At 33.9% G+C, this 26,819-nt stretch overlaps 1 protein-coding gene and 1 long non-coding RNA gene across 3 annotated transcripts in view; both read right to left on the reverse strand.

The window, feature by feature from the left end:
* Positions 1 to 2,925: 2,925 nt before the first annotated feature.
* On the reverse strand, positions 2,926 to 3,508 carry LOC141390922 (uncharacterized). The gene is made up of 3 exons (XM_073963853.1): positions 3,370 to 3,508; positions 3,135 to 3,305; positions 2,926 to 3,063 (listed from the first exon to the last, which is right to left on the reverse strand). The coding sequence occupies exons 1-3, from the start codon at positions 3,481 to 3,483 to the stop codon at positions 2,956 to 2,958; spliced, it is 393 nt and encodes a 130-aa protein (XP_073819954.1). The 5' UTR covers positions 3,484 to 3,508; the 3' UTR covers positions 2,926 to 2,955.
* Positions 3,509 to 15,412: 11,904 nt separating this feature from the next.
* The window catches only part of LOC141390923 (uncharacterized), a 58,312-nt gene continuing 46,905 nt past the window's right edge, over positions 15,413 to 26,819 (reverse strand). For both annotated transcript variants that reach the window (XR_012409518.1, XR_012409517.1), the window contains exons 3-4: positions 15,590 to 15,861; positions 15,413 to 15,502 (exon numbers count right to left, since the gene is read on the reverse strand). This is a non-coding gene — a long non-coding RNA (uncharacterized lncRNA). The remainder of the gene's footprint in view (positions 15,503 to 15,589; positions 15,862 to 26,819) is intronic.

Raw genomic sequence — 26,819 nt, forward strand, 5'->3', positions numbered from 1 at the left:
GATATTACAGACGTTGCTCTCCGCTAAATAGAGCAGAATTACAAATCTAAACTTAATTGTTGAGGTCTAAAAATCAATAGAACAATTTTGTCAAAATACTTATGCCACGCAGTGACTTTTTATTTCCATTACAAAAGTGCAAGGGTATATTTGAATTGATTAAATTTATTACTAATTTTAAGTACTCTAGTAAAGGATTAGCCAGAATATTTTTCATATTTTTGAAGAAGACTAATACGGTAAAATACCAAACACACCATTTTGTCAAACTTGTTAAAATAATTATGCCAGGCACTGTATAAGATACGGCTTTGTAATTTGGCAGAGATGTTTCCATTACTTCTAGGATACTTGGTATTGAAAATAGGCTATATCGGTCCACGTTTCTATATAACCCCCATAGAAAGGCACCTACAGATTTTTCGGTATTTTGATTGTTGTGGCCTTAATATCCCACCGAAATGGCAGGCGAAATTTGGCAGTTAGTCTTCGTTGGGGGTAACAAATTTTAGGTATTTTGACGGTTGGGTCCTCAATATCCAACCAAACTGGCTCCTTAGGTCATATTGCTCAATTAATTAAACTAATTAAAAATCTCACAAATAATGGCCTTCGGCCTAAAAAGGCAAAACTTGATATTTAGCCATTTGATATTTAGTCGTCCATCGGGGTATATAGTCTTCCAGAAGAGAATTATGAGTAAAGGTCCAAGTTTTCATATAGCCCCCATAGAAGGGTACCACCCGATTTTCGGTATTTCTAAGATTGTGGCCTCAATATCAAATCAAAATGACTTCAATTTGGCATTTAGTCTTCGTTGGGAGTACAAACATTTTTCTGAATAGGTCCACGTCTTCATATAGCCCCCATAGAAGGGTCCCTACGGATTTTCGGTGTTTTGAAGGTTTCCGCTTAAAGTTGTGCTTCAACCTGCGGTATGCTCTCTTCTCTTTAGCCAACCGAACACCATTCTTGAACAATTCTTTTTTCGAGGTTCCCATCTTAATAGTAGCCTGACTCGAAAGGCTACCGGCTGCGGCCGATATATAATCCATCTGGATACTAGACGTTCCTGGTTTCATCGCTGGCACGACAGTGGTCTCCACTTCGACTGAAAAACTTCCATCGACCTTAGCCAACCTTACTAAGTCTATAACTCACTTCTTCTAGTTGGGTATCCCATGTCCGCCCCCTGCCGTGACTACAGTCTTTTCATTAATAATGCTGTGCAATAAGGTTTGTGGAGGGAAGAAATCCTTTTGGGGATGCTAGTGCTTTCTAGGTGTACTAAAAACCAAAAGTAAAAGTTCACCGAAGATCAATTTTGAGTTAATGCTTGAGAAAAGTGTTTTATATCTCCGTTTTTGTAGAACATTCCATCTTTCTAACCATCTAACCAACTTCGAGGCCACTTTCGTCCTTTTTTCTTGAACATTTTTAACCGGAATTTTAGATCCCAGAGAAAGATGAATCAGCTTTTTATTTTGGTAATGGACGGAAAATATTTAGGGTTCAGGTAACAGGGAAACGTAATAAAACTTCTGTGGGGGAAATAAGAAAAATTGTTTCCTACTTTAGAGGAATGTATTTCAAAACAAAACCCTGTCAATAAGTGCAGAACATCACACTTTAGCATTGATGCAAAGTACGTTGGACATGCATCGATGCCATGTTTGCAAAAGATTTTATTCGTGCCAAATGTCATTTTTGGAGGCCTGATTGAACAGTGATGGTGGCGCTTGACTTATCAATAGCCCTTGATATTGCCAAGCTCTCCACGCTGTTTGAGAACTTCGAACAGACAACTCGCCGGCCAAGATTGAAAGGTTGATATGTGGGTGCCAGTCATATCTGGAATTCAGGAACAATGTGGGGTGATATTTCCGGAACTGTTTAACCTCTACCTCTCCTTTATTCCGCCGTCCCCTCCAGAAGACATTCCGAACGTATGCGGATGATTGTACGATCCCTGATATTATTTGTGAAAGGCTGAACTCATATTTCACTGATCTAATCACGTTCTTCCACGCGAGGAATATCCAAATATCCGCCACATGGACGGCAGAGGTGAGAACAGAGTTGATGTCATAGTAGAAAAATTCCGACCACAAACAACCCCAAAATTCTAGGGATCACTTTCAACAGCATGTTCATGCCGTCCGCGCATGCCACAGCTATCTGCGGCAAGTCCCTAGCCGACAGCACTTGCAGTGCAGATAAAGAAGCCTTGTTGACCAAGTATAACGTGATAGGTCGGTCTGTGGTAAACTATGCGACGGCATAATCATCACATGGTGGATAGGACCCTCCACCCAGACATGTCAAGAGGGATCTTCATGATCTAAAAAGAGAGATCCAACATTACAAGAGAGAACCCCTAGATCAAGCAGCCTATCAAGCAGATTTAAATTGCATTCATACGGATGCAGTCGCAGATGCCATAAACACTATCGTGTGAATGCGGTTATCGGAGAACATCCCCCATCTATCGCAGCTGAGGAGAAGCAGCCACAAATGGAGAAATAAGTCGTAAATACAATCAAATCGTTTAAAATAAGCATACCATGAGATAGGTATTACCAAGACTTTCCAACGCTATTGTTGCAATCGGTTCAGTAAAACCGGGTTTAAACCGGTATTTCAATGTGGACTTTCAGTCAAATAGCCGGATCCGAACCCATGGACATTCAACATCACCGAAATCAGCCTCTGGACAAAAAGTAACAAAATCTCGATCTTGTTGGACCATCCGCCTCATAACTAAATAAAACGTCCAGTATGCTTATTCAGCCATTGTCACAGATAAGAATTGTGTGTGGTAGATTTCACACTTTTTTCTTTAAAAATGTTTTACAAGATTTGAGTACGATAACACACATTATATGATTGAGTTTCTATTTCAGTTGCAGAAAAAAGTGTTTCAATTCAACATAATTTGTATGTTTTTTATTAAAATTATTCAAAATAAGGATCAATTTTTTTAAACGCATCCAAAAATCTAGCCTTTATGCTTTTTTTAAGTGTTTTCTGAACGAGATGCAAGCAATCGTCACCAGCCGTAACCTAAATCGAATTAAAAAAATCAAATCACTTTAGTAAAAATAAAAATTAAATAAAATCAGACGTAAACATACCATAGTTTTTGGTAATAGTTCTTTAATAAAATTTTCCATATTTAAACGAAGACCATTTTTGAAAACCGGCGTATCATTTTCAACTCTCTCAACATTTTTCGCCCCAGCAATTTCAAGTTGTTTTATTAGAACGTCTTTAATTTGATAAAAACAATCCGAATCTAAATCATGCTGAAAATAGCAATGAATATATTTAAGGAAATCACGATTCTGCTACATTTGTCGAACAACTTACAGCCTCGTCCTCAATCACCATATCAATGAGTTTTCGTGTTTGCTCAATAAGGCCTGCATTTACGAAGGCGACTAATAAAATGATACCAAACCCTACAGCGATGTGAAATCTCATTTTGTTGTTCTACAATCAATTGGTAACTGAGCAGTAAATTGCAATAATATTAGTCTTATTTATATTTTCATTTTATTTAAATATAATTGATTAATAAAATTCTTGTTCAAATTCCAATTATTCATTCAAATCGACAGGTGTTCCAGTTCAGTCCTATTTCTATATACATGTGTATATCAAGTCAAATAAAATTTTCATTTGTTCCGTTTCAATACAAATGCCAATAAAATGTAAACAGGTGCTTTTTTAGTAAGTAGAAATATGACCCAAAACAATAAAAATTGTTTTTTTTTTGGAAATCCTACCCCCCAAATTTTTTCCATTTAATCCAACAACTTTATATATGACATTTTATGCCGTTCGGTTAAGGTTAACCCGTGCCAACCTAGCGATCTTTGTTTCCATAGAAATTTGTATGGGGCCAAAGGTCAATTTTCACGAAAATTCCCTAACAACAGCATAAAGATGCGACACAAAAATGTGTAATTTTCCTTTGTCTTACTTGTTTGTAGTAGAGTGTTTATCACTGTAATTTATAAGATCCATATCTTGTGGTGTAGGAACAAACCAATAAATAAATAAATATTATTTTTAAAGAAATTCTGCTTAATTTCGGTTTTAATTTGTAAAACAGGTGGGAGGTAGTTGATGAGTTTTCAGATAAGGCAGAAAAGTCTATAGTTTCGGACACGCCAAATATCTTCATAAATTCTCTCATTTGTATTGAAACAAAAAATTGTTCACAAAGAATGTGAATTCATTTGAATGAGAATTTGTGGCATTTTTGCAGTGTTGTATCCCTTTCCAAACAAGTACATTGCAAAAGTTTTCGGTGTTTAAGTTTTTCAAAAAACTGGCTCTCTAAACTTTTTATGTTGAATTTTAATGTGATACTAGGTCTGTTCGATAACTTCGCAAGTGAAAAGTACTTGCAAGTACTCAGCAAGTTCTCAGTAACGTCTCTCCACCAATTTTACTCTCTCGAAGCTAAAAATTTGCAGATTGTTATCGAACAGCAATTTGCAAAAATTAGCAAGAAGTCAGGTGATTTGAAGAAGAAGATGATGGCGGAAAAGATTAAATAAATAAATAATAAAATAAAAAAGTAGTCACCACAAACTACAAAATAAGTTACTTTATTTACATTATCGTTTTCCATAATTTATTTAATAATTTTTCCCTTTTTTATTTCTATTTATTTTAATGACCAAACGTTTGTTTATGTTTTTGCCAAGAAGTCCGCCACAAAACATTCGAATTTAAATCAGCTGTCAAACTTGCAAGTTCTTACAAGAAAAATTTTCCTTGCAAAAACTTGTAAACAAAACTCTCCAAAGCTCTCCAAAATTCTCTCACTATTGTCTCCAAATTCGCTCTCTTTTACTTTACAAGTTTGTTATCGAACAGCATTTTGTAAAAGTTTGTGCAAATTTGTACAAACTTTTGGGTTATCGTACAGACCTAATGATAGGCAACAAGATGCGACACAAAAATGCGTAATTTTCAACAGTTTTGTTGTTGTAAGATTTTACGCAAAATGTGTTTGAAACTTTACACATGTGAGTTGCGATGTAAGACACAATCTATTGTAATTTTACGCACTTTTGTGTGTAAATGTATGCAAAAGTATTCAAATGTATACAAAGTTTCTGAATGCGTTTAATAAAACTACATGTTGATAACGGAGAGAAAATTGTTTTTTATATATAAAAACATAACTTATTCCACTTATGTAGTATATGAGCACAATCTGGCTGCAGACTTCTAAACTTTTATGATAATTAAAATTATGACATTAAAGATTATTTTACACTTTTTCAGGTTTTAAGCACTTTTTTACAAAATTGTTTATTGATATTTCTATTTACTTCCTATTTTAAATGTGATTTATTTAAAAATTTTTTGGTCTGTTCCATTAAGGCCTCGACACATAAGAGGCATGGCATTCTTGCTTAAGTCATATCTGGTAAATGACTAAAGACCAAGTTCGGCCTAATTCAAATGTGATTCTGAAATCGTTTTATTAGGTCGAACTTGGTCTTTTATCAGATATGACTTCAGCAAGAATGCCATGTTTCTTATGTGTCGAGGCCGTTACTGCAAGAATCTATTAATTTTTACTATTTTTTCAGATAACATAAAGGACAAATTTGTATCGTGGTAAAAACTTGTAGATTCTTGTAGGTTCTGGAACAGAGCAAATGTCTTCACAATCCTTTGTCCGCTACGTACAAAGAACTGCGAGCAAGACGTGTTTTTCTTTCAATTTGTTTTTCTGCGTGAATTATACACACTTTTTGTGGGAAAATGAATTTACTACTGTTTGTGTTTAATTTTAAGCACATTCTGTTGCATTTGCAATTTTCGTAAAACTTTTTGTTTGAAATTAAGCAGTTTGTGTTTAATTTCAAGCATATTCTGTTGAAACTACTTTTTTTACAATAATTTGGGTTTGAAATAACACATTTCCATAAATTGCACTATAATTTGTTAATTATTACGCACCTCTTTACAAATCAACAAAAATATCACTGTGAATATCATTGCAATTTTCAACAAATAATTTAGGGTGTGGGGTTATGCGAAATTCCCATAATTTAAAATACTGATGTTATTTTTTATGTATTAGGGATCGAAATTAAGCAATATGAAATTCCTTTATAAATTATACATGCATCTCAATATTACAAACACTGATTTCATTTTAAAAAATTTGAACACACAACTTTTACTATGCCGAAATTAACACATTTAACAATATATGGGTTCACAATATATGGGTTACACTTTAATATTTATTCACATTCAATACATCGCTGTGTATATTTCGTTGTATCCTGAACCACACAAACCTCTCTAGAACCGAATTTGTCATTCAAATATCAGAACAAATTCGGATCTACAGGGTAGATGTAGAACATAAACGCATTTGAAAGCGTTCAAATTACAATCCATGTTTAGTTTTTTTTTTCGTATGCGATGCGTGTGAAAAAATCATTTCAATTCCCATGTTGTAAGTAACCAGGTAATTTAGCAAGGAGTCTGAAATTATAAAATAGAACCAACGACGTTATTTACATGTAAATTGTGGAATATGTATTAAAATGTGCATAAATCAATTGAACATGCAGGGAATGTTGAAAGCGTGTTACATGCTCTGTAAAAACTGGGTTAATTGAAGCTACGCAAATCCTTTTAGAATTGGTTAGCAATTTCATGTTTAAAGTAGCTCAGAACCAAAAAAAAAATCCATGTTGAATTTTAATTACACTGATGATGATGGTATATAACTTCGACGAACTTCTCAAGTATTGTGCTAATGACACATAATTCAGCGGTTCACAAGGTACCGCTACTCCTCTCTATATCCTTTAGCATTTGTCGCGATGAGTGTTTCTTATTAATAATGATGGACTTAAGTTATTTATGTTTTGTAGTTAAAATGTTGTTACATGTTTGGCACCCAAACTGTTACTGACTTTGTTTTAGTTTTCTAGAACGGCATGTTAGGTTTGTGATAAGAACGTACCGTCGTAGAAAGTATGACACACAAATCAATTATGATTTATACCCCTGAATACTTTGTTAAGACTTTTTATGTTAACTTTTGACTTTAAGAATTGATAAAAGGCGAAAATAGATAATGCTAAGAAATGACGAAGTCTTTATCGTGGTATGACAAAGGTATGAGATAAGTAATTGTATGTGATTAAATTTGGTGCAAAGGTAAGAGGGGTGGATTTTATTCTCATTATAAACCAGTGAACATAGTGATTAGGTATGGATTTTATTTTGGAATAAGAAAAAAAACAATAAAAGTGCAGATGATTGCCATCGGTTGTTTTTATGCTATGTAAATTATATAACATATAACATACAAATCTTGGAACTTTAATCTATGTATACACAACATTTCTCTTGGTATAGGCCGTATATGGCCTTTTATATTTTAAATCAATATCTTAACAAAATTATTATTTTGGAGTGGTTCATTAAATCAAAGCAACACTAAAATGTTTGCTTGGCTATTTCAGGTGATTGGAAAGTGAACCTGATAAGATAAGATTTCAAAATCAAAACACAAAACACTAATACCATACAATTTAACAAATACAGAAGCATTTGTTAATGTGTACGAATATTAAATATTTTAATCATTATACAAAAATTACTTTGTCTTACTCATGTCTGTTAAACATTACGTGTGTACGTAATAAATGTATGCACAAGCCACTTGTTTCTCAGACCAAGTCAAAACATGCTGTGTCGACATCGACAAGATAAGTAAATACTTGTATATGGGTGAATATTGCGAAAAGACTTGTTTCTGTGTCCCGACGCATTTAAGGTTAAAAATATTGAAAAAAATTAAATTCTTAGTAACGGAATAGTTAAAACAAAATGTCCTTAAACGAGACTCGAAAATCTAAATAAAATATTCTACATATTTATATGAAAAATTGGTCGCAAAGTTCAAATACTCATTACCGTGGCGTGTTCCCATTCGTTTTGTGCTCAAAACACACTGATATTCATTAATATTTCAAAATATATTATATAAATGAAGTACGTCTATTTAGTTTCATAGATATAATTTTATTTTTAAATTATGATTTTGAGACATTTTAGTCGTGTCCCTATTTTTTTGTCTTTCCCGAGCGCCAATGTGTTTGTTAAGAAAAAATGCTTTAAACGCGTTTTTTGTTTATATATACAGTGGCGGCCATATAATTAAGAACGACATCGTATTAAAAAGTATTTGACTTGCTACGTTCCAAATATTTGAATATTTATATGGAACAAAATTTGTAAATAAAGTACACGGTAAGCACTTTCAAATAAAGCCAAAACATATTTTAATTCTCCCTCGTTTATACGAAAGAAACCACGATTTATTAAAATAGTCATAAATCGACCTGGCCACATAATTAAGAACGATATAAGTAAAGGTTACTTTAAGGTAATTTTCATACACAATATGTGAATATATCGTTATTTATTTTAGAAATCGGTTACTTTGATTCATTTTTAGTATCAAATGTCCTTCAATTGTACATATTATTGCGTCTAAGTTTGATAATTAGGGCATACCTAACGTTTTCAAAAATTTGCCCATAATTTGACGAATTTATTTTATTTTTGGGATCTAAAGCCACAGTTTTGGGTTGCTCTCATTCCCTCGATGACGCTCTAAACCATACCCTGTGATTGTCGTTCCATAGTCGGCACTTACTTACCCTTAAATTGGCTTTTATCCCACTTCTTTGAGTCCTTTACGAGGAAATTGTCTGGGAAATAGTTTCGTATGAGCCATTTCCACCTTATAAATCGGCAGGATTGTTGTCTGCAGATAGTAGACAGGAAATAAAAAAATAATTTCGTTTTGTACAAAAAATTGGCCTAACGGTACACCGAACAAAAATGAAAGGTTTAATATTTTGAAAGATTTCATTGCACAATGTCTTTGTGGGTGTGGTAGGCATAGTTATGTAAGACTTTTTAATCAATGAAGCTCATATTAATATCAAAACCAGTCAAATCAATAATTTTTATGGATGAAAATACAATTTTTGTATAAACTAATGTCTGATGTACATACACAAAATTATTGTGGAATTCGAGCATTCAAAACATTATGTTAATTAAGGTTATATTCGGTGTGGAATTCTTCCAATTTTTGTATAGACCTTATATTATTGTTTCATTTCCTGTCTACTACCTTCAGACAACAATCCTACTGCTTTATAAGGTGGAAATGGCTCTTACGAAACTATTTCCCAGACAATTCCCTCGTAAAGGACTCAAAGAAGTGGGATAAAAGCCAATTTTAGGGTAAGTAAGCGCCGACTATGGAACGACAATCACAGGGTATCGTTTAGAGCGTCATCGAGGGAATGAGAGCAACCCAAAACTGTGGCTTTAGATCCCAAAAATAAAATAAATTCGTCAAATTATGGGCAAATTTTTGAAAACGTTAGGTATGCCCTAATTATCAAACTTAGACGCAGTAATATGTACAATTGAAGGACATTTGATACTAAAAATGAATCAAAGTAACCGATTTCTAAAATACGTAACGATATATTCACATATTGTGTATGAAAATTACCTTAAAGTAACCTTTACTTATATCGTTCTTAATTATGTGGCCAGGTCGATTTATGACTATTTTAATAAATCGTGGTTTCTTTCGTATAAACGAGGGAGATTTAAAACATGTTTTGGCTTTATTTGAAAGAGCTTACCGTGTACTTTATTTACAAATTTTGTTCCATATAAATATTCAAATATTTGGAACGTAGCAAGTCAAATACTTTTTAGTACGATGTCGTTCTTAATTATATGGCCGCCACTGTAATCTGTCAATGTAACGACAATTAGTTAGTTAGTTTTAAAGATAATCGACAGAAGTGAAAAATATAGTCAGTTGTTTGAGAACTGCTGAAGTGTTTAGTGTTTTTTGTCCATGTTCCCGAAAATTATTTTATAATTTCCAAATTTATGGTAATGGTGTATTCATTTCTTAAGCCTTCATTGAATTATATTATATTTTGTAACAAATTTTGAAGACTTCCACATTTAAATCCAAGAATAATCACATTCCATCATTACAGTGGCATGGACCAAAAATGGCCCATCGCTAATTAATGCATAAAATTGTCTTTTAAAACAGAATAAGCCGAAAATATTTATTTAAACCCATTTTCGCACTTTGTCGATTTCGTCCCCAAAAACAAGTCTTTTCGCAATATTCACCCATATACGATTTTTACCAAACCATATATTAGAAATATTCTGATTTATGACACCAAGACATTTCCAAGTAAAACATGCCACCCTATGCGGAAAATCAAGTTCGATGTGACATGAAGTAGCATTGGACCGGGTGTTACTTGAACCACATTCAGTTTTGTGCTGAAGGTTTAAGATTAGGAAGCACTATCTACTTGATTCATCCGACAGTGTCGCAAACTTGTGTGTTTTCTCGGATATGATGTGGTGTAATGTGCATGACGCGAAGATATTTCCAAGTAAGACCCACTTTGAGCACGAATTCATTTTCATCGTTTGTCCCGGTCCACACCAGAATAATTTCATGATCGAAATTTCATTGAAATATGCGTTCTTAGATCATGGAATTCGATCTAGAGTAATTTTATGAAATTGTAGTAATGGAGAACTCGATCTAAGAACGCATATTTCAATGAAATTTATTTCATGAAATTACTCTAGTGTGGACCGGGACTTTCATTGTTTTTACTCGAATCACTTGCAGCTTTGGTGCTAAAATATTGCGCTCAGCAAATCAGACGTCTAGTGCAGACCTTTAGTACAAGCATTGGTATGACCATTAATTTTGTTGTTAATGTTATATTTTTATCTAAATGATAGTTACCTTTAGATTTAAATGTATTTAAAATATAGAATTTCTTTGACTTGTCCCATTAGTATTTTGTTATTTGAAATGCCGCCAAGTTTTAGATAAGGTGAATTGTCTTGCCTTTTCTCTTACCCCTTAATTACTTCATCAAATTACAATTGTATGTTTAGTGAAAAATCAAACCAATTTCATTCACTGTCGCTGGGTACGATGAAAAAAGTGAATCGGTTTTTTGTCTTCGTTTGTCCCAATAAAAATGAATCAATCAAGCAGAGTGTCGTAAATGATGTATTGCAAATAACGGGGGAAGTATGCCGCTGATAACTTATATTTTACCATATCAAGCAAGGTCTTTTAAATTATTTTTTTTGTAAACTATTCACTCTATTCCCTGAGACTTTGTCGACAGCAAAATACCCTCAGCCTATGGGAACCTAGTTATCATAGGGACAGATCCCTAATTGTAAATAGCATTTTTGAAAGTAATTACAGAAGCTTTTGATGTTTTTAGAGTAAATGTTTGATGATTTTTTGTTATTCCACAGACGGACCCAATAAACAATACACAAAAAGCACAATTCTTCATATATTGCAAGAATACATCTTGGGCGAGATTTCGGAACAAAAAATACCACAATCACTACTAAAAACTTTATTGCAAGAGTTGTTCCTAAATATTTGGAAATTTCGTGGTCGATATTTTAGAATGTACTGACTTCCCCTAGTGAAAAAATTATAATGTATAGTTGTAATATACGACCCGTGAAGTAGTCTTAAACTGCATTAAGGACCAAATTGTTGATCATAGAAGGATTTTTTTGGAGCTTTGTGTTTTTTCACACTTCAACCATTATAACTTAGCCATTTTTTAACCTATTTAAAAAAATAAGAGTTTCTTCGAACGATAAATGTATAAGACCAATCAAAATCGTTGTGAAAAAAATTATTCCCGTATAAACTTGAAAATCTTAGAAAACCAGTTTTTCACTACATTTACCGTTATAAAACAAACAAAAAACGAATAGACAAAAAGGAACCAACTGTAACCAACTATTTTCGTTGTCCATGACCCCAGCACGATATATTTTTTGCATCAGAACGATTGAATATTTATCATATTTTTCAGTGTCATTTATCGACATTTTCCGAAAAATGTGCACTGTCTCAAGGCCAAAACTGCCTGAAGGAGCGTTCCAATGTTTTTGCGATGTACTAGAGAGTCCTTTATTATTGTCTTGGCAGCAATGTTTGTTTAGCATTGGATCGAAAATCTCAATGGTTTTGCTGTTATATGCCAAAATATCCAGAAAAACGTGGAGAAAAAATTTTCAAGTCAAAATCGGGTGGTTCGATTTTCACCGTAGACATATGCCCTAGTAGACTTTTTGCTCAGTACAAACCCAGGAATCATACACTCGAAGTGCCCATTAAGGTCTTTTTCGGGTACCTCCCTAAGATTTGTGAGGGAGATACCCGAAGTTGTTGTCCGACATAGATTCTCTTGCAACTTGAAAATTTTACGATGTGCAAAGTTTTGGCCAAATTGGATATCAAATTTGTTATATTATTTGGTGTCGGCAGGCTTTATAGGAGCTTTTGGGCCATTGCCACTGGTAGTATTGACATGTCCCCCAAAAATAATGCCGTGAGGAAAACTTGTTCCAAAAAAATTTAATTGATCTAAAACTCCAATTTTGCGAAAACTTTAAAATTTTTTGAACCTAGTCCATACTAGAACGAAAATGTGAACCAAATCGGTTACTCTCTTCGAGAAATTCTGCATTGGGACACCAGTTGGTTTTTAGGGTGGAAATAAGGATGAGATGTAAGAAATCCGTACTTATGTATAAGGAAAGTACGAAATAGTAATATAATTGGTTTTGCGGCAACAGATAGAGCTGGAAATGAGATTGTTGTTGGGAAATGTGGTTGATATACAGTACAAAAAGTACTAAATTTGGAATTAGAGCTTTTGTATAAGGGTTAGTGTTCAGATAAGATTTTTTTGAAATGCAAATGGTAACAAAACAAGTAAAAAAAAGTATCAGTCGGCTTTGCCGAGAGAGATATACACTCAGCATGTGTGGATTGAAATACTTTTTTTCCCCAAAAAAAACTTATTTATTTAGGGGGGTTTTCAAAATGTTGGCCGTATACACGACAAACGTATGGATATGATTAAAGCTCAAAAATTTGCGGGGATATCGATAGATAGGGCTTCTTTTATCACACTAGCCTGCGAAAAACATAATATAGCTATATTCGGTTCGAGCCCTCCAGCCACTACATATGGTGCCATAGGGGTTTTTTAAAACTTTCGGGCTGTTTTCTCAAGAAGTATGGACTTGCCCTGAAAAAAAAAACTTTTAATATAGTCCATATTCGAACCTTATCTAATCTGATAGATATTTTAGGATGTGTAAAGTATGGACCAAATCGGTCCCATCAAGAGTTATCGTGTGCACAATTTTGCCGAACATTTTTGAACTTCTGTGGGGAGGTACCTGAAAGAGTGGACCGATATGGCTTATCTTCGAACTTAAACTAAGTCTGCACAAAATATTACAAAAACCAAATTGTGGATCGAATCGGCAGATCCGTTCGAGAGTTAACTTGCGCTCCAACCACTACACGCGGTGTCACGCACCGCCACTACACGGAGATGAAGCTTATACCGTTATATGGGGGGCAGTGAATGCAAGTTGCTAGAACAAAAATCAATGCCATTCGTGAACAGGTTCTAAACTGAACTTTTCCGAAATTTTGTGTGGGAGGTACCCGAAGGAGTGGACCGATTGAGTCCATATTGGAACCTCATCTAAGTCTGGTAGAAATTTCACGATGTGCAAAGTATGGACCAAATCGGTTACTTCCTTTAAGAGTTATCGTGCGCACAAATTTCCCAAACATTTCCGAACTTATGTGTGGGAGGTACCGGAAGGAGTGGACCCATCTTCGAACTTAAACTAAGTTCGGACAAAATATTGCGAAAGTCAAATTTTGGACCAAATCGGTTCATCCGTTCGAGAGTTATCGTGCGCACCAGCCAGACAGACAGACGGACGGACGGACGGACATTGCTAAATCGACTCCAAATTGTCTGAAACACATTTCGTCCAAACATACTTGGGGTCTAAAACAATATTTCGATGAGGCACATTTTACCCGTATGAAAGTGTTTTTCCCTCATTAGCATAAATGCTGAGGGTATAACAAAATGGTATGGATTCCCTGTGGTCTGAGTTATGAGTGTGGTATTGAAATAAATAAAATAAAATAATAAAGTTAATGTAATTTACATTGAAGATGTTGATATAAGGGTTATGACTTTTTCCAACCTCGTATCTCTGTATCATATTTTCATGAGTTTTCACCTAAGATTAGATAAAATCTTAATTATAAGGTGATCCGATAAAACACTTCCGCAATGTGTGTTATGGTAGATTTTTCTTTTTTCTAATTAAATAGTATCCCAAAAATAAATGTAATCAAAATTTGTCCAATTTGGTGTTCGATGTCGCACTGAGAAGGGCAATGATATGATTGGGCCTATAAGGAGGTGTGAAAAATAATAGAGCCAATCTAAGTTAATAAGAATATTTCTTAAGAAAATTGTAATTTGACGATTACCATATTAGAAGAAATTACTTTCCAGATTAAATTGCGCACCGCTTATTCCAATTTAGAACCCGAAAGGGACTGAACACCGATGTGGGGTCCAGAAATAAATAAATAAGGACCTAGACTACCCTAAATATCGTTACAATATTTGTAATTATGAATGGAATCGGCCAAAATCTGATTCAAAAATGTGTTATGTTGAAGAATTCAGAGCTAAAAAATGGTGGGCCCTGTAAGGCATAACATATTTTTTTCCTGCTTTGCTCCAAAAAATAAAGTAAAACTTGGCTGATATCAAATCCAATAGAACGTACGTATTTTTTAAACATAGTCTTAAAGTATTTATTGGAAGAAAAATCACGAGACTTTGAAGTAAATACGGGACAGGAAAGATATTATAGTCAATTAGCCTAAAGGTCATTCATTCGTGCAACAGGAAATATTTTGTGAGAAAAGTTTTTTTTTTTTTTGCTTCATAGAATTTTTTCAAAAAAAAAAATGTATTTTTTCACAGTGTGTTATGCCCGGCCCTTTTTTATACTTAAATAGAATAAACATTATTTTAGCCATTAATAGGAAAAGGTTCATTCATTCCAGCTGCGGGAATTTTTGAGAAAAATATTAAAAAGTCTAACCCTAGTGGATATATTTATGTGAAAATGGGTAAAATTTTCTCTCGATTTGTGACGTAACTGCACATTTTGCGATTTTCCTCTCAATGTAAAAGTAGAACCATACATAATTTAATCTGCGTCTACCATTACATAATGCTGACATTTTGAAGCCAAATTTTAAGTTTTTTTTTTTGATATTTCATTCATTTCGCGTTCCGCAAATAGGATATAAAAAATCATTGTAGGATTGTGTAGTCTACACAGTTTCATAGAAATCTTCACAGAAAAGGCGAACATTTTAAAAGAACACTTTTTTAAAAATCCTATTCGGGCCTAATATTTACAGCTGTCATTCGGTTGCCCTCGTACTCTGAGATATCACCTTTAGAAATCCATTGTATTCCTATATTGACAGAAAAAATAAATTATTTAGTAAATCTGAAAATCAAAGTGTTACTAGTCTACGTTTTATAAGTGGACTAAAATTTACCAATTCTTTTGACATGTGCTGCAGCTAATTTCGAAAACTCTCCACGGCGTATTCTAGCTGAATTACATTTGCATTGCTTTTATTTTGGCAAGTATTGCATGTTGAGATTTAGAATTCATGAAGGAAATTGGCTCCGTCAAATGAGTACATGCCGATATTTTTAGATCATTGAATGGTTTAAATACCTCTAGAAAATTTTAGGTTTCTTGATAGATATCGAACTCAAGATTTCATTTCACCAGCGACTGTTCCATCCATATCCAGCAATAAACCTGAAATTATATAAAATTGGTAAATTAAATTATATAAAAATTACAAAAATTAGAAACAAATCAATTTGTAAAATGTTTTTGAAATATCCACAATCCATTTTACTTTATTATTTATTTCCACCTGGTTTCACATACATATGTAGCTATGGGAATACCTTCCCCTCAAACAAAAAACTAATGATAAAACATTTGATTGAGAACACATGTTTGCTCCGTATCGTTGTAGTTGCTGTCTATTCCCATCAAAGATAAATGTCGGCCAACATCAATGTAACTAAAACTACACAAACACAAAATGTATTAACAAACAAAAAACAGTAGTTACCGGTAACATAACTAAACAATTACTATTCAAATAGAGCTAAAGTGGTTGGCGCCACATCTAATCGCACTGATCACTTTACGGGCTCCATTTGTACATAGTCAATCAAAAAATGTTGAACAAAATTATTCATTACGACGACATAGAACAAACACCAAAGACATCAAACAACATTGGAAAAACAACAAGAATTGATAAACATTTAAAGATGACTTTCCAAAAAAAATTTACAAATTTACAATCAGAGGGCTTTGTCCTTAAACAATAACACAAAGAATGAAATGTCGAAGGACAATCACAGCTTGACAGTAACAGTTCTTCGTTGAAACATTTAAAAGTTCAGCAGCCGATGTCCATTGCCACAATTTGCACCGCACCACACTTTGTTAGCCCTACCACCACCATAGATGAGAGAATCAAGAACAACAACAACAACAACAGCACAAAAACAAACAACTAAGGGTATGAAAATGAAACGACAGGATCTGTATTCAAGCGACGTAACATTTTTCTACGTTACATGTCTCAGCTGCATTATTTTCTACATTTGTGTACAATCATAGATACATTTTTATGATACACATACATACAAACGAACACATTTGCAGTGTGTTCGCTTCGTTATGTGTGGCTGTCTGTTAGTCCGTCCGACTAACTGCCAGCCCGTATGTCCTTTTATGTATTTTATGTGTTTTTGCCATTCTTTCCCCTAATTTATGTTCGAGGACAATAAGGGGTTGTTCGCTTCGTTGAACACCCAATATCACCACTCAGTATGAGAAAGGACACATTGCAACGGGTAGAACAGAAAAAAGAGGAACAAAAAAACAATAACCAAGCCAAGACAATGGTCTGCAAATGATAAATAAAAATGGCACATGACTTTCACAAAACAGCAAAAAAAGCAATGGAAAGGGAGAAGACAAATTAAAGCAAGATAATCGTAACAACTGAAAATAGAACAAATTCTAGAGATTTTTTTCTTAAATTGCAACAAAACAAAAGTGGTAGTAATAATGTTATTGAATGTGCATGGGGGACAAGTGGGCAAAATATTTGGATGGTTTTTTTCTTTGAAGATGGAATTTAATTTGGGGATTTATTTTTGTTCTGGAGTCTAAGATTTACTGTTTTGAAATAATCGTTGATTTAATAGAAATATGCCAAACTATTTTTAATCCATATAAATTAAAAGGACACAGTATATCCTTTCAGAGATTGGGTAATGTAATGAGGTTCAATTAAAACTTTAAAATCCTTGTGTTTAGTGTCTTTATATGCAAGGGATCGAAAACTCGAAAACAAAAAATCTTATTTTCAGCAGTAATCGAGAACCTGTTACCGTAACATAACTTCCCATATCGTACAGAAACGTTTTGTAAAGATGAAAAAGTACCGCTGCAGACGCGCTATTTTTTTTTTGGTAATTATGTACCTGCATCGTTATCCTAACTTAGCAAACCGTTTTTTTTCGAACAGTCCAGTGTTCGGCATTAATAGCTCTAATGTAAAATCCGAATGGAAAATACAGTATTTTCTAATTTTATGTCAGGAACGAAATCAACTGAATTACTCTTCATTTGCTTCAAATTTTCATATTTTGACGGACGGTTGAATAAGTACAAATTAATATTACCGATTTTCTTAGGTAAGTTAGTGATGAAAATAAAGTAGGTGCTAAGCTCTACCGATAGAAACAGTGATGTCAACTTTTTATTATAACGGTACTTTTTATACCCTTAGCATCGAAATAATGGTTTTAGACCCCAAGTATGTTTGGACGAAATGTGTTTCAGACAATTTGGAGTTGATTTTGCTATGTCCGCCTGTCTGTCTAGCTGGCTGGAGCGCACGATAACTCTCGAACGGATCAACCGATTCGGTCTAAAATTTGTCTTTCGTAATATTTTTTCCAAACTTAGTTTAAATTCGAAGATGGGTTATATCGGTCCACTCCTTCCGGTACCTCCCTACAAAAGTTCGATACAAGTTTCATCAGGGGCAAGTGCATAGTTCCTGATAAAATAGCCTGAAAGGTACAAAAACCCCAACGACACCGTGTGTAGTGGTTGGAGCGTAAGATAACTCTCGAACGGATCTGCCGATTCGATCCAAAATGTGGCCTTCGTAATATTTTGTGCAAACTTAGTTTAAGTTCGAAGATAAGCCATATCGGTCCACTACTTTAGGTAGCTCCCCCACAAAAGTTCAAAAATGTTCGGAAAAATTGTGCGCACGATAACTCTTGATGGGAGTGACCGATTTGGTCCATACTTTACACATCCTAATATATCTACCAGATATAGATCAGGTTGGAATATGGACTATATTTGTCCACTCCTTCGGGTACCTCCTACACAAAATTTTTGATAAATTCACTTTAGAACCGCTCTCGAATCACTTTGATTTTTGTTGAAGCAACTTGCGTTCGCTGCCTCAATTACGACAGTAAAAGTTTTTTTCAGGGGCAAGTCCATACTTTTTGAGAAAACAGCCCGAAAGTTGTTGAAACCCCTAGGCACCATATGTAGAGGCTGGAGAGCTCGAACTGAATACTTTGTTCGTCCACACCTTGGATATCGTAATATTTCTTCGAATATTAAATGAAATTCGAATGTGGTGATTATAGGTCAAAAGTTCGAAAATATTTGCTACAATGGTACGCGCGATATCTCATAGACCTAGCAACCGATTTGGTCCAAACTTTGGATCTCTAAATATTGTCGAAGCTTAGTTCATGTTGAAATTTGAAATATTCAACATTTTTGTTTGGTTAACGGTCCGTTCGAGGATTCTTTGGACATTTTTACCGAAGGGTTGGTTTATACGCCCAAAATTTTGAAAACCTTAATACATAATTTTTTTTTGGGAAAAAAGTATTTCAATCCACACAGGCTAAGGGTGTATCTCTGTCGACAAAGCCGACTGATACTTTTTTACTTGTTTCAACAGCCTTTTTTGACAGATCACGCGTGAGTCGTGTCACGTGTTCATGTTATTTTTGTTTAGTACTGTTTGACATTTTATCATGGAAAATTTTACTCCTCTTTCAACTTTAATAAATTTATCAAAATTTGCGTTATGTGGAGAATATGTTTCGGGACTAATTTTGTTCAGTAATGCGGCACATTTCTGGCTTTATAGGTATGTAAAGAAGCAAAATTACCACATTTTGCGAAAAGGGTAACTTAAGGAGATTCAGGAGCTGCAACTTCATCCAGAAAAAATAACGGTTAGGACTTCTTCGTCAATGGCAACCGTTATTGCGCCGTAAACCGACTAGTTGATGTCTGAAATTGAAGCTCTTAATCTCGGCGACATTTCCTTTCAACAAAACGGCGCCATTTCCCACACATCGCATCAATCGATGGATTTATTGAAAGAACACTTCGGTGAGCATATTTTGAACCAGTCGATTGGCCACCAAGATCGTCTCATTTCACTCCGTTAGACTTTTTCCTATGAGAATATGTAAAGTCAAAATTGTATACGGATAAAGCCGCTTCGATGCCAGTCTTGGGGAAAAATATCTGACGTGCCATTCGCCAGTTACCAGTCGAAAAGCTTGAACTTGTCATTGAAAATTGAACTTAACGGATGGACCGTCTGAGACGTAGCCTCGGCCAATATTTGTTAGACATAATCTGCAAAAAATAAATGTCAAAAACTTCCTTACGATCTATTCCCAGACCTAATGAATATACAAACAAAATTTGACCAAATTCGGTCCAGCCATTTCAGAGGATTTATATTTCGACCATCATGATATACCTGAAGAATTTTCTACATATGTATGTATATGTAGATATATCTGAACCGATCAGAAATAAATTTTCTGGACATGATTCTGAATTGAACAGGATTTACCGTATCAAATTTTAAAGCCATAGGATGCAAATTGTAACCTTTGTGCGGCTTAAATATAAAATCGGATAAAACATATATATGAAAGCCATATTTATATCTGAACCGATTCCTACCAACATTTGCAGATGTATTTGTATGTTCATTATAAACATCGCAATGAAACTCCTATTCGTTTCTGAGATAAGTACCCGATAAATACAAAAACATGTAGTTTTACCCCGGTATATATAGGGCAATAAAAGCCGTACTGGATCTGACAGGACAAAACCCAACTAGGGTTTTTGTAGTCTCAATATGAACTTTCACAAAATGGATACTATAATTGTTTTTATTTTCTGTGTTGCATAGTGTAATCAATCGTCCCATATCTCTATCCTATCGCGATATATTTCTTAAGGGTAAAAAAATAATTTAAAGTAGAATTCTTCCGCTTATTGAGACCTATATATTTTTTTAGTATTTCGTTGATGATCGACACATCAACGCTTTTTATACCATTGACCCTTACCATTTAAGGCAATAAATAAATACAATAAATATATATAATATTTATTTTACACTACGAAATTCATTAAATATGTAGCATAGTTTCACCTCTGTACGTTTCCTGAAAAAAAATGAGGCGTGGTCAATTTTTCTTTCTGTAAAAATCTATGTTAGACTATGACGAACATTTAGAAAACTCTCCAAAACAGTCCAGCCGTTCTTGCTAATGCAATTACCAACGAATGACATTTTTTCAGAAAATGGGTTAATATTGCAGATTTTGTTGTATGAAGGATTCCAAAAGCATTTCCTCTCTTTTGGTTTCATTACATTCTCTCATTTGTTTGTACATAATTATGTATGTATGTAGTTATAATTGATAATTGTCAAACACGAGCATTCGAAAACTTTCACGTTGAAGAAAATTAATTTTTAATCATAATAATATATGTGCATTTTTTATGAATAATATTTAGTAGTCAGACTTTTGAACGATCTTAGAAAGTATTTAAAAAAAATGAATTAATTAAAAATTTAATTTTAGTTCTCCCTTAAATAATCTTCTTTGCGATTTCGCTCACTCCTATATAGAAAATACACTTTCTCTTTTACAGTCATAGGCCCAAAGCCTATATTTCGTTTGTTTTTTTTTTAGCTTTATTATTGTATTACTAGCTAACCCGGTTCCGCGTTGCTGGCCCGTCGTTTTGGATTTTCGTGTAAGGCTTAATAATCTATCTAATATTGACACCTCTATATATTCGAACCGAATTGACGATAAATCGACGTTTTAGTATGACCCTAATGCAACGGTATCTCCCATGGTAGAACAAATACAAGGTAAAGTTAATACTACAACAAATACAACTCGAACAACAACCACAAAGGAATTTGTTTTTGTTTGTAACGTTACTGCCAGTTGTATTTGTAAACAAAACAAGGAAATGTCTATAAATTATTGGAATTTAAAAAACTAATAATATTTCACATTTGGTTGAATATTTTGGAAAACATGAATGAAAATTCGTTACATTTTCAATTTTTATGGTTCCACATCATTCCACTATATGCATAAATTCTTGCAGAAAAGTTTGGGGTCGCTGGAAATTCATAGAAAAAGGAGAAGCTGTTTCAATGTTTTGTTTTAGAAATCAAAGAAGCACATGTTTATTAGGGCTTTATTTTTTTAAATTTTAACAAAATACCTCACATATTAACAAACGTTGTATCGCCTCTACAAGCGGTGATTTACTGCGCGGCTTATCGTTCGAACTTGGAGGAGGTAACATATTCATGATATGAAGAAGTCTTTCTGGGAAATGGTTTTTTCCGAATGATATATTTTTTTCTCAAAAAATAAATGTCCCTAATGTACATCGAAATAGAAATGAATGTATAAAATGTCATATGAAATTTGACACTAACACTACAACCCAGTTCAGTCAGCTGGGTATTGCTGCTACCTTTTCTTGTTCTACCATGGGTATCTCCAGATGTAAAATAGAAAATTACTTTAATTATAGCCTACACCGTAATATGAAGGGTATAATTAACTTTATGATTCTGTTTGTAACACATCGTCGGAGAACCTATAAAGTATATATTCGTGATCAATATAAAAAATAAGCGAAAATAACGATGTCCATATATCTGTTGAAATCAAAATACAGCTCGCGATATTTAACATAGAGCTTTTCAATTTGGTACAGAAGTTTTTACTTTTTCTCGCAGCATGTTTGGTATTGAAAATTGGTTATATCAGTCCACATTTTGATATAGCACCGCCTGACCGCCCGATTTTCGGAATTTTCTAGGTTTTAGCCGCATTATCCTACCGAAATGACAATACTTTGGTATTTAGTCTCCCGTAGAGGCATAAAGCATTTTTCCAAAGGATTATCAGCACAGGTCCATGTTTTGATAGAACTACCCTAAAACGGTTCCGCCCGAGTGTCGATATTTTGGTGGTTTTAGTCTCATTATCCCACCGAAATGGCTGCAATTTGGTATTTAGTATTCAGTGTGGGTATAAAACATAGAATATTCGGTACAGGTCCAGGTTTCTAAATAGTCTTCATTGAACTGTAACTCTCGATCTTCGGTATTTTCAAGTTTATAGCCACATTATTCATACGGAATGGCTATAATTGGTACTTAGTCTTCCTTGGCGTTATAAACCATTTCTGCAGAGAATTATCGCCCGAGTTTCGATAATTTGAAAGTTTTAGTCTCATTATCCCACCGAAATGGCTATGGGAATTTGGTGTGTTGTCTTCATTGTGGGTATAAAACATTCCCGCATATAATATTCGGAAGAAGTTTTTTATGTAGCCTTCCTATTTTCAAGGTTTTAGCGGCATTATTCAACTGAAATGACTATATTTGGTATTTACCCCCAGTTTTTGTAAAAATTTTTATTCTTCTCACACGAATTGTCAAATTTTGTAGATCGATTTACTCGCTTTAGCGCAAATGTAGAGCGCTGATTTTTAAATGAGAAATCCTTAATCATATATGGAACGGGTATACGAAAAATTAGATGTGTATGTCATCTGGGGGCTGAGCTATGAATGCCTAAATTATTACGAATATAGACGAACGAACAAAAATAAGTTACAAAAACTGGGGGTAAGTCTTCTTTGGAGGTATCAAATATTTTATTCATGTTTTCATTCATAAAACGATATCTACCGATTTTTTGGGGATTTTGAATGTTTTAGCCACATAATTTAACCGGAATGGCTTAACCCTGATTTCAATATAATTTATGGTGGTGGGCATAAAAGTTGGGGCCGGTCGAACTTAACGTCGTTTTTACTTCTTGTTAACAGAGAGATGTTTCATTGAATACGTTTTTATTTTGCACTCCTAAACATGAAAACATTTGTGATACATAAAATTGACTTCAAAATGCTACTGGGTTTATGTAGACTTTGCTGTATTAAAAAAAAAACGTGGTATTGATCGAGTTATTCCAATCACTGAAGTCAATGTTCATGCCATGTTTGCTCTCTGACTTACTAAATTTGTAAATCTAATCAGTAAGAATAAAGTTTTCAAAAATTGGACGCAATCGCGGTATACTGCTTCCAAAACACCCATTAATGGCAGAGGCCACCATTGCAATTGTATTGAGTACCAATACGTCTAATAATCTCTGGTATTTAGCGATTTGTTAAAACCCGTTGTTGGGGAGGTCCCCCATACCCTCCATTTTCGGTATTCTCCCACCTTATGAACCTACACACAAAATTTCATCCAATTCGGTCCAGCCGATTCGGATGTTAAATTTAGAAAATCATGTCAGTCTTTAAGAACCATATATACGTTTAGATAGATTACAGATACACCGAATTGCTGGCCCATCGCTTTAGTGACCAATGCAAATTTTTTAGACGTTCTAGTTATTTAACCGTCTTTGAAATAATGTTTTGCCTGATTTCTCAATCGATTTTTTGGAAGTTCGGTCAAGGGACATTTAACATTGTTTGGGTTGTACTGTATTCCAAAATGTGGGGTTGATCGCACTTTCCCAATTATTGAAGCCAGTGTTTATAGCGTTTTTGTAGTCACGCTTACTAAAATTAAGGATATTACCTATAATTATGCATTTTTAAAAAATTGGGCTGCACGCATATTCCACTTCCGAGATGACCATTCAGGATGAAGACAGTTATTACCATAATATTGCAATCAATTTTTTAACCAAAACGTTCAAAATTATCTTTGATTTCACGTTTACTTAAAAAATTTTTTGGGGGAGGTACCCTGGTCACTCCACTGACCACTATAAAAAATTGCCAAAAACCTATTCTGAGACCTAAAAACTCCACATACAAAATTTCATCGAATTCGGTCCAGCCGTTTCGGAGGAGTTTAATTTCGAACATCATGGCAGTCTCGAAGAATTTTATATATATAGATAGATATAGATTTCAGACTCTTTTTTACTTGTTTTCTTTCAGAAGTTAGTTTTTAAATATTTTCATCGTTGCAACTTATTGCCTAGTTCAAATGAGTCATAAAGTGCATTACTTACTAACGTCAATAATTCTTTTTTTTTTCAATAATTTCTCCTCTATTCCAGTTTTTTTACCCATTGAATACATTTTTACATTATCATTAAGTACAATGATAATTATATTCAAAATAACAAATTGCACAAACACCTTAACAATATGGTAATGGCGAACAGATGTGCTATTTGAGGCAATTAATAACTGTGATTAAAATTCAATAGCTTGTTAGGTGAAATTGAGACGCAAGAAGTATTTCCAGTTATATTGATAGCAACTTGAATAATATAAAATATGGAAAATAATTATAAACAATTAAGAAAAGGCTATAGTCGAACGAGGCCGACCCTACGCAACCACCGTAGGGTATTTACTTCTTTTAAATGATAAAATTTGTCCAACTGTCTTTTAATCAGATGTTCAATGTAAACAACTTAAAATGTTTGCATTTTTGACAAAGAAAATTTCGCAATTTAATATACCACTTTAAATAATTAAAATTCAATTTTAAAATTAATATTTTTGAGACATTTGGTTCCACAAATCAAAAGAAACAAAATAATTTTTTAATTTGACTTGACTTTTTTGCAAGGTGTGACAATCGATATTTTCTAAATAATGCTTGATTGAAAGAGGTAATTGACTTTGTATCTCGAATTTACTTCAAATACGTGGAACCTGTAGTTACCGTAATATGGGGGTTAGGCTGGTTTTAAATCAAAGGTAAAATATCAATGTAGGATTTTTTAATGCGGCACCCACTTAAAGTGGTTAGTTTTGTTAGATTTTAATATTTCCAAAGTTTGAGAATAATCATAATATATTAACGCCTGCACTGGGGCCTCAAAATTTCCACAGTAATTTGTATTTTTACGAAATTGCTCTAAAAGCAGCAATTATTGTCTAATCGGGTAGCGGTAACCCATGCTCCAGACCCATTAATATTTCTATAGTAACATGTATGGTGCCAAAGGCGAATTTTCACAAAATAGCTCTACAGGCTACATGTATTATCTAATCAATGAAAAAATTTTACCGAAATGTATTAAAAAAACTAATCATACAAAAAATGTGAAAAGCAGCTCGGATTTAAATATTTGCTATATATAAGGCCTAAATTACCTAAAATTGACCACACATGCTGTTGGAGCAATATGAAAATTTTGTCCGAGTTTTATAAATTTTTGTAGGATTCGTTTTTTAGCCACAGCAATGAACTGGTAAAATTTTCTCATCGATTGGACAATAAATATGGTCTGTAGAGGGAATTCGTGAAAATTTGCTTTTGGCCCCCACAAATTACTAAGGAAACTTAACATATACCGACTGTCCTCAAACCTTGGCCACCCTAGTGGGGTTTGTTAGTAAGTAAACTTCTAATTCATAGAGAACTCGAAATACTAAATTACGTTAAACTAAGTTTGAAAGAAATTTTTGAGAGTTATCTTGCACTCTTGCCATTTTAGTATGTACCGGCAGGATTTTTGGAGCTTTTAAGCCACTATCTGAGGAAGTATGGACATACTCCCGAAAAAGTGTACCTTCTGCAAACAATTTCAAATACATAGATCCGAGATGAGTCTTGAAACTCCACCTTTCTCAAAATTTTGTGTGGGATATACACAAAGGACGTGACCGATATAGTACATATTCCAACCTGTACATATTCCAATAATACGCTGTGTAAAGTTTGGACCAATCAGAAACTCCTTGCGAGAGTTATCTTGCGGATTTGGCATTTTAGTTGGTGACTTCAGGGTTTATTGGTGCTTTTAGGCCATTATCTCACGAAGTATGGACTTGCCCCCGGAAAGTTGTAGCGTCGTAAAGGGAGGCGTAAAGACAACCTGCTGAAAAATTCAAAACGAGCCGAGAGGAGCTCTTCAACTTCACTTATTCCGAATTTTGTGTGGAAGGTATCCGAAGAAGTGGACCTATACGATTCATCTTTGAATTTAAACTAAGTTTGGGCAAAATTTTACCGTTTTGTTCGAGAGTTATCGTTCGCACCAGCCAGACAGACGGGCTAAATAGACTCCAAATTGTCTGAAACAAATTTCGTTTTAACATTGGGACATTTTTGGTCGTATCAAATTGTATATACCCTCTTTAGCGTAAAGGCTGAGAGTATAAAAACCGATACCGATTCTTACCGTACGTTCGATATATCCACTACAAAATTTCAAAATCTTTAGCTTAATAATAATTCTTTTTCCAGAGATTAGATTAAAATATGGACTATATCGATCCACCCCTACGGGTAACTC

The sequence above is a fragment of the Musca autumnalis genome, unplaced genomic scaffold (genome assembly GCF_047663935.1).
Source record: "Musca autumnalis isolate F117 unplaced genomic scaffold, ASM4766393v1 scaffold_1, whole genome shotgun sequence".
Classification (NCBI taxonomy): domain Eukaryota; kingdom Metazoa; phylum Arthropoda; class Insecta; order Diptera; family Muscidae; genus Musca; species Musca autumnalis.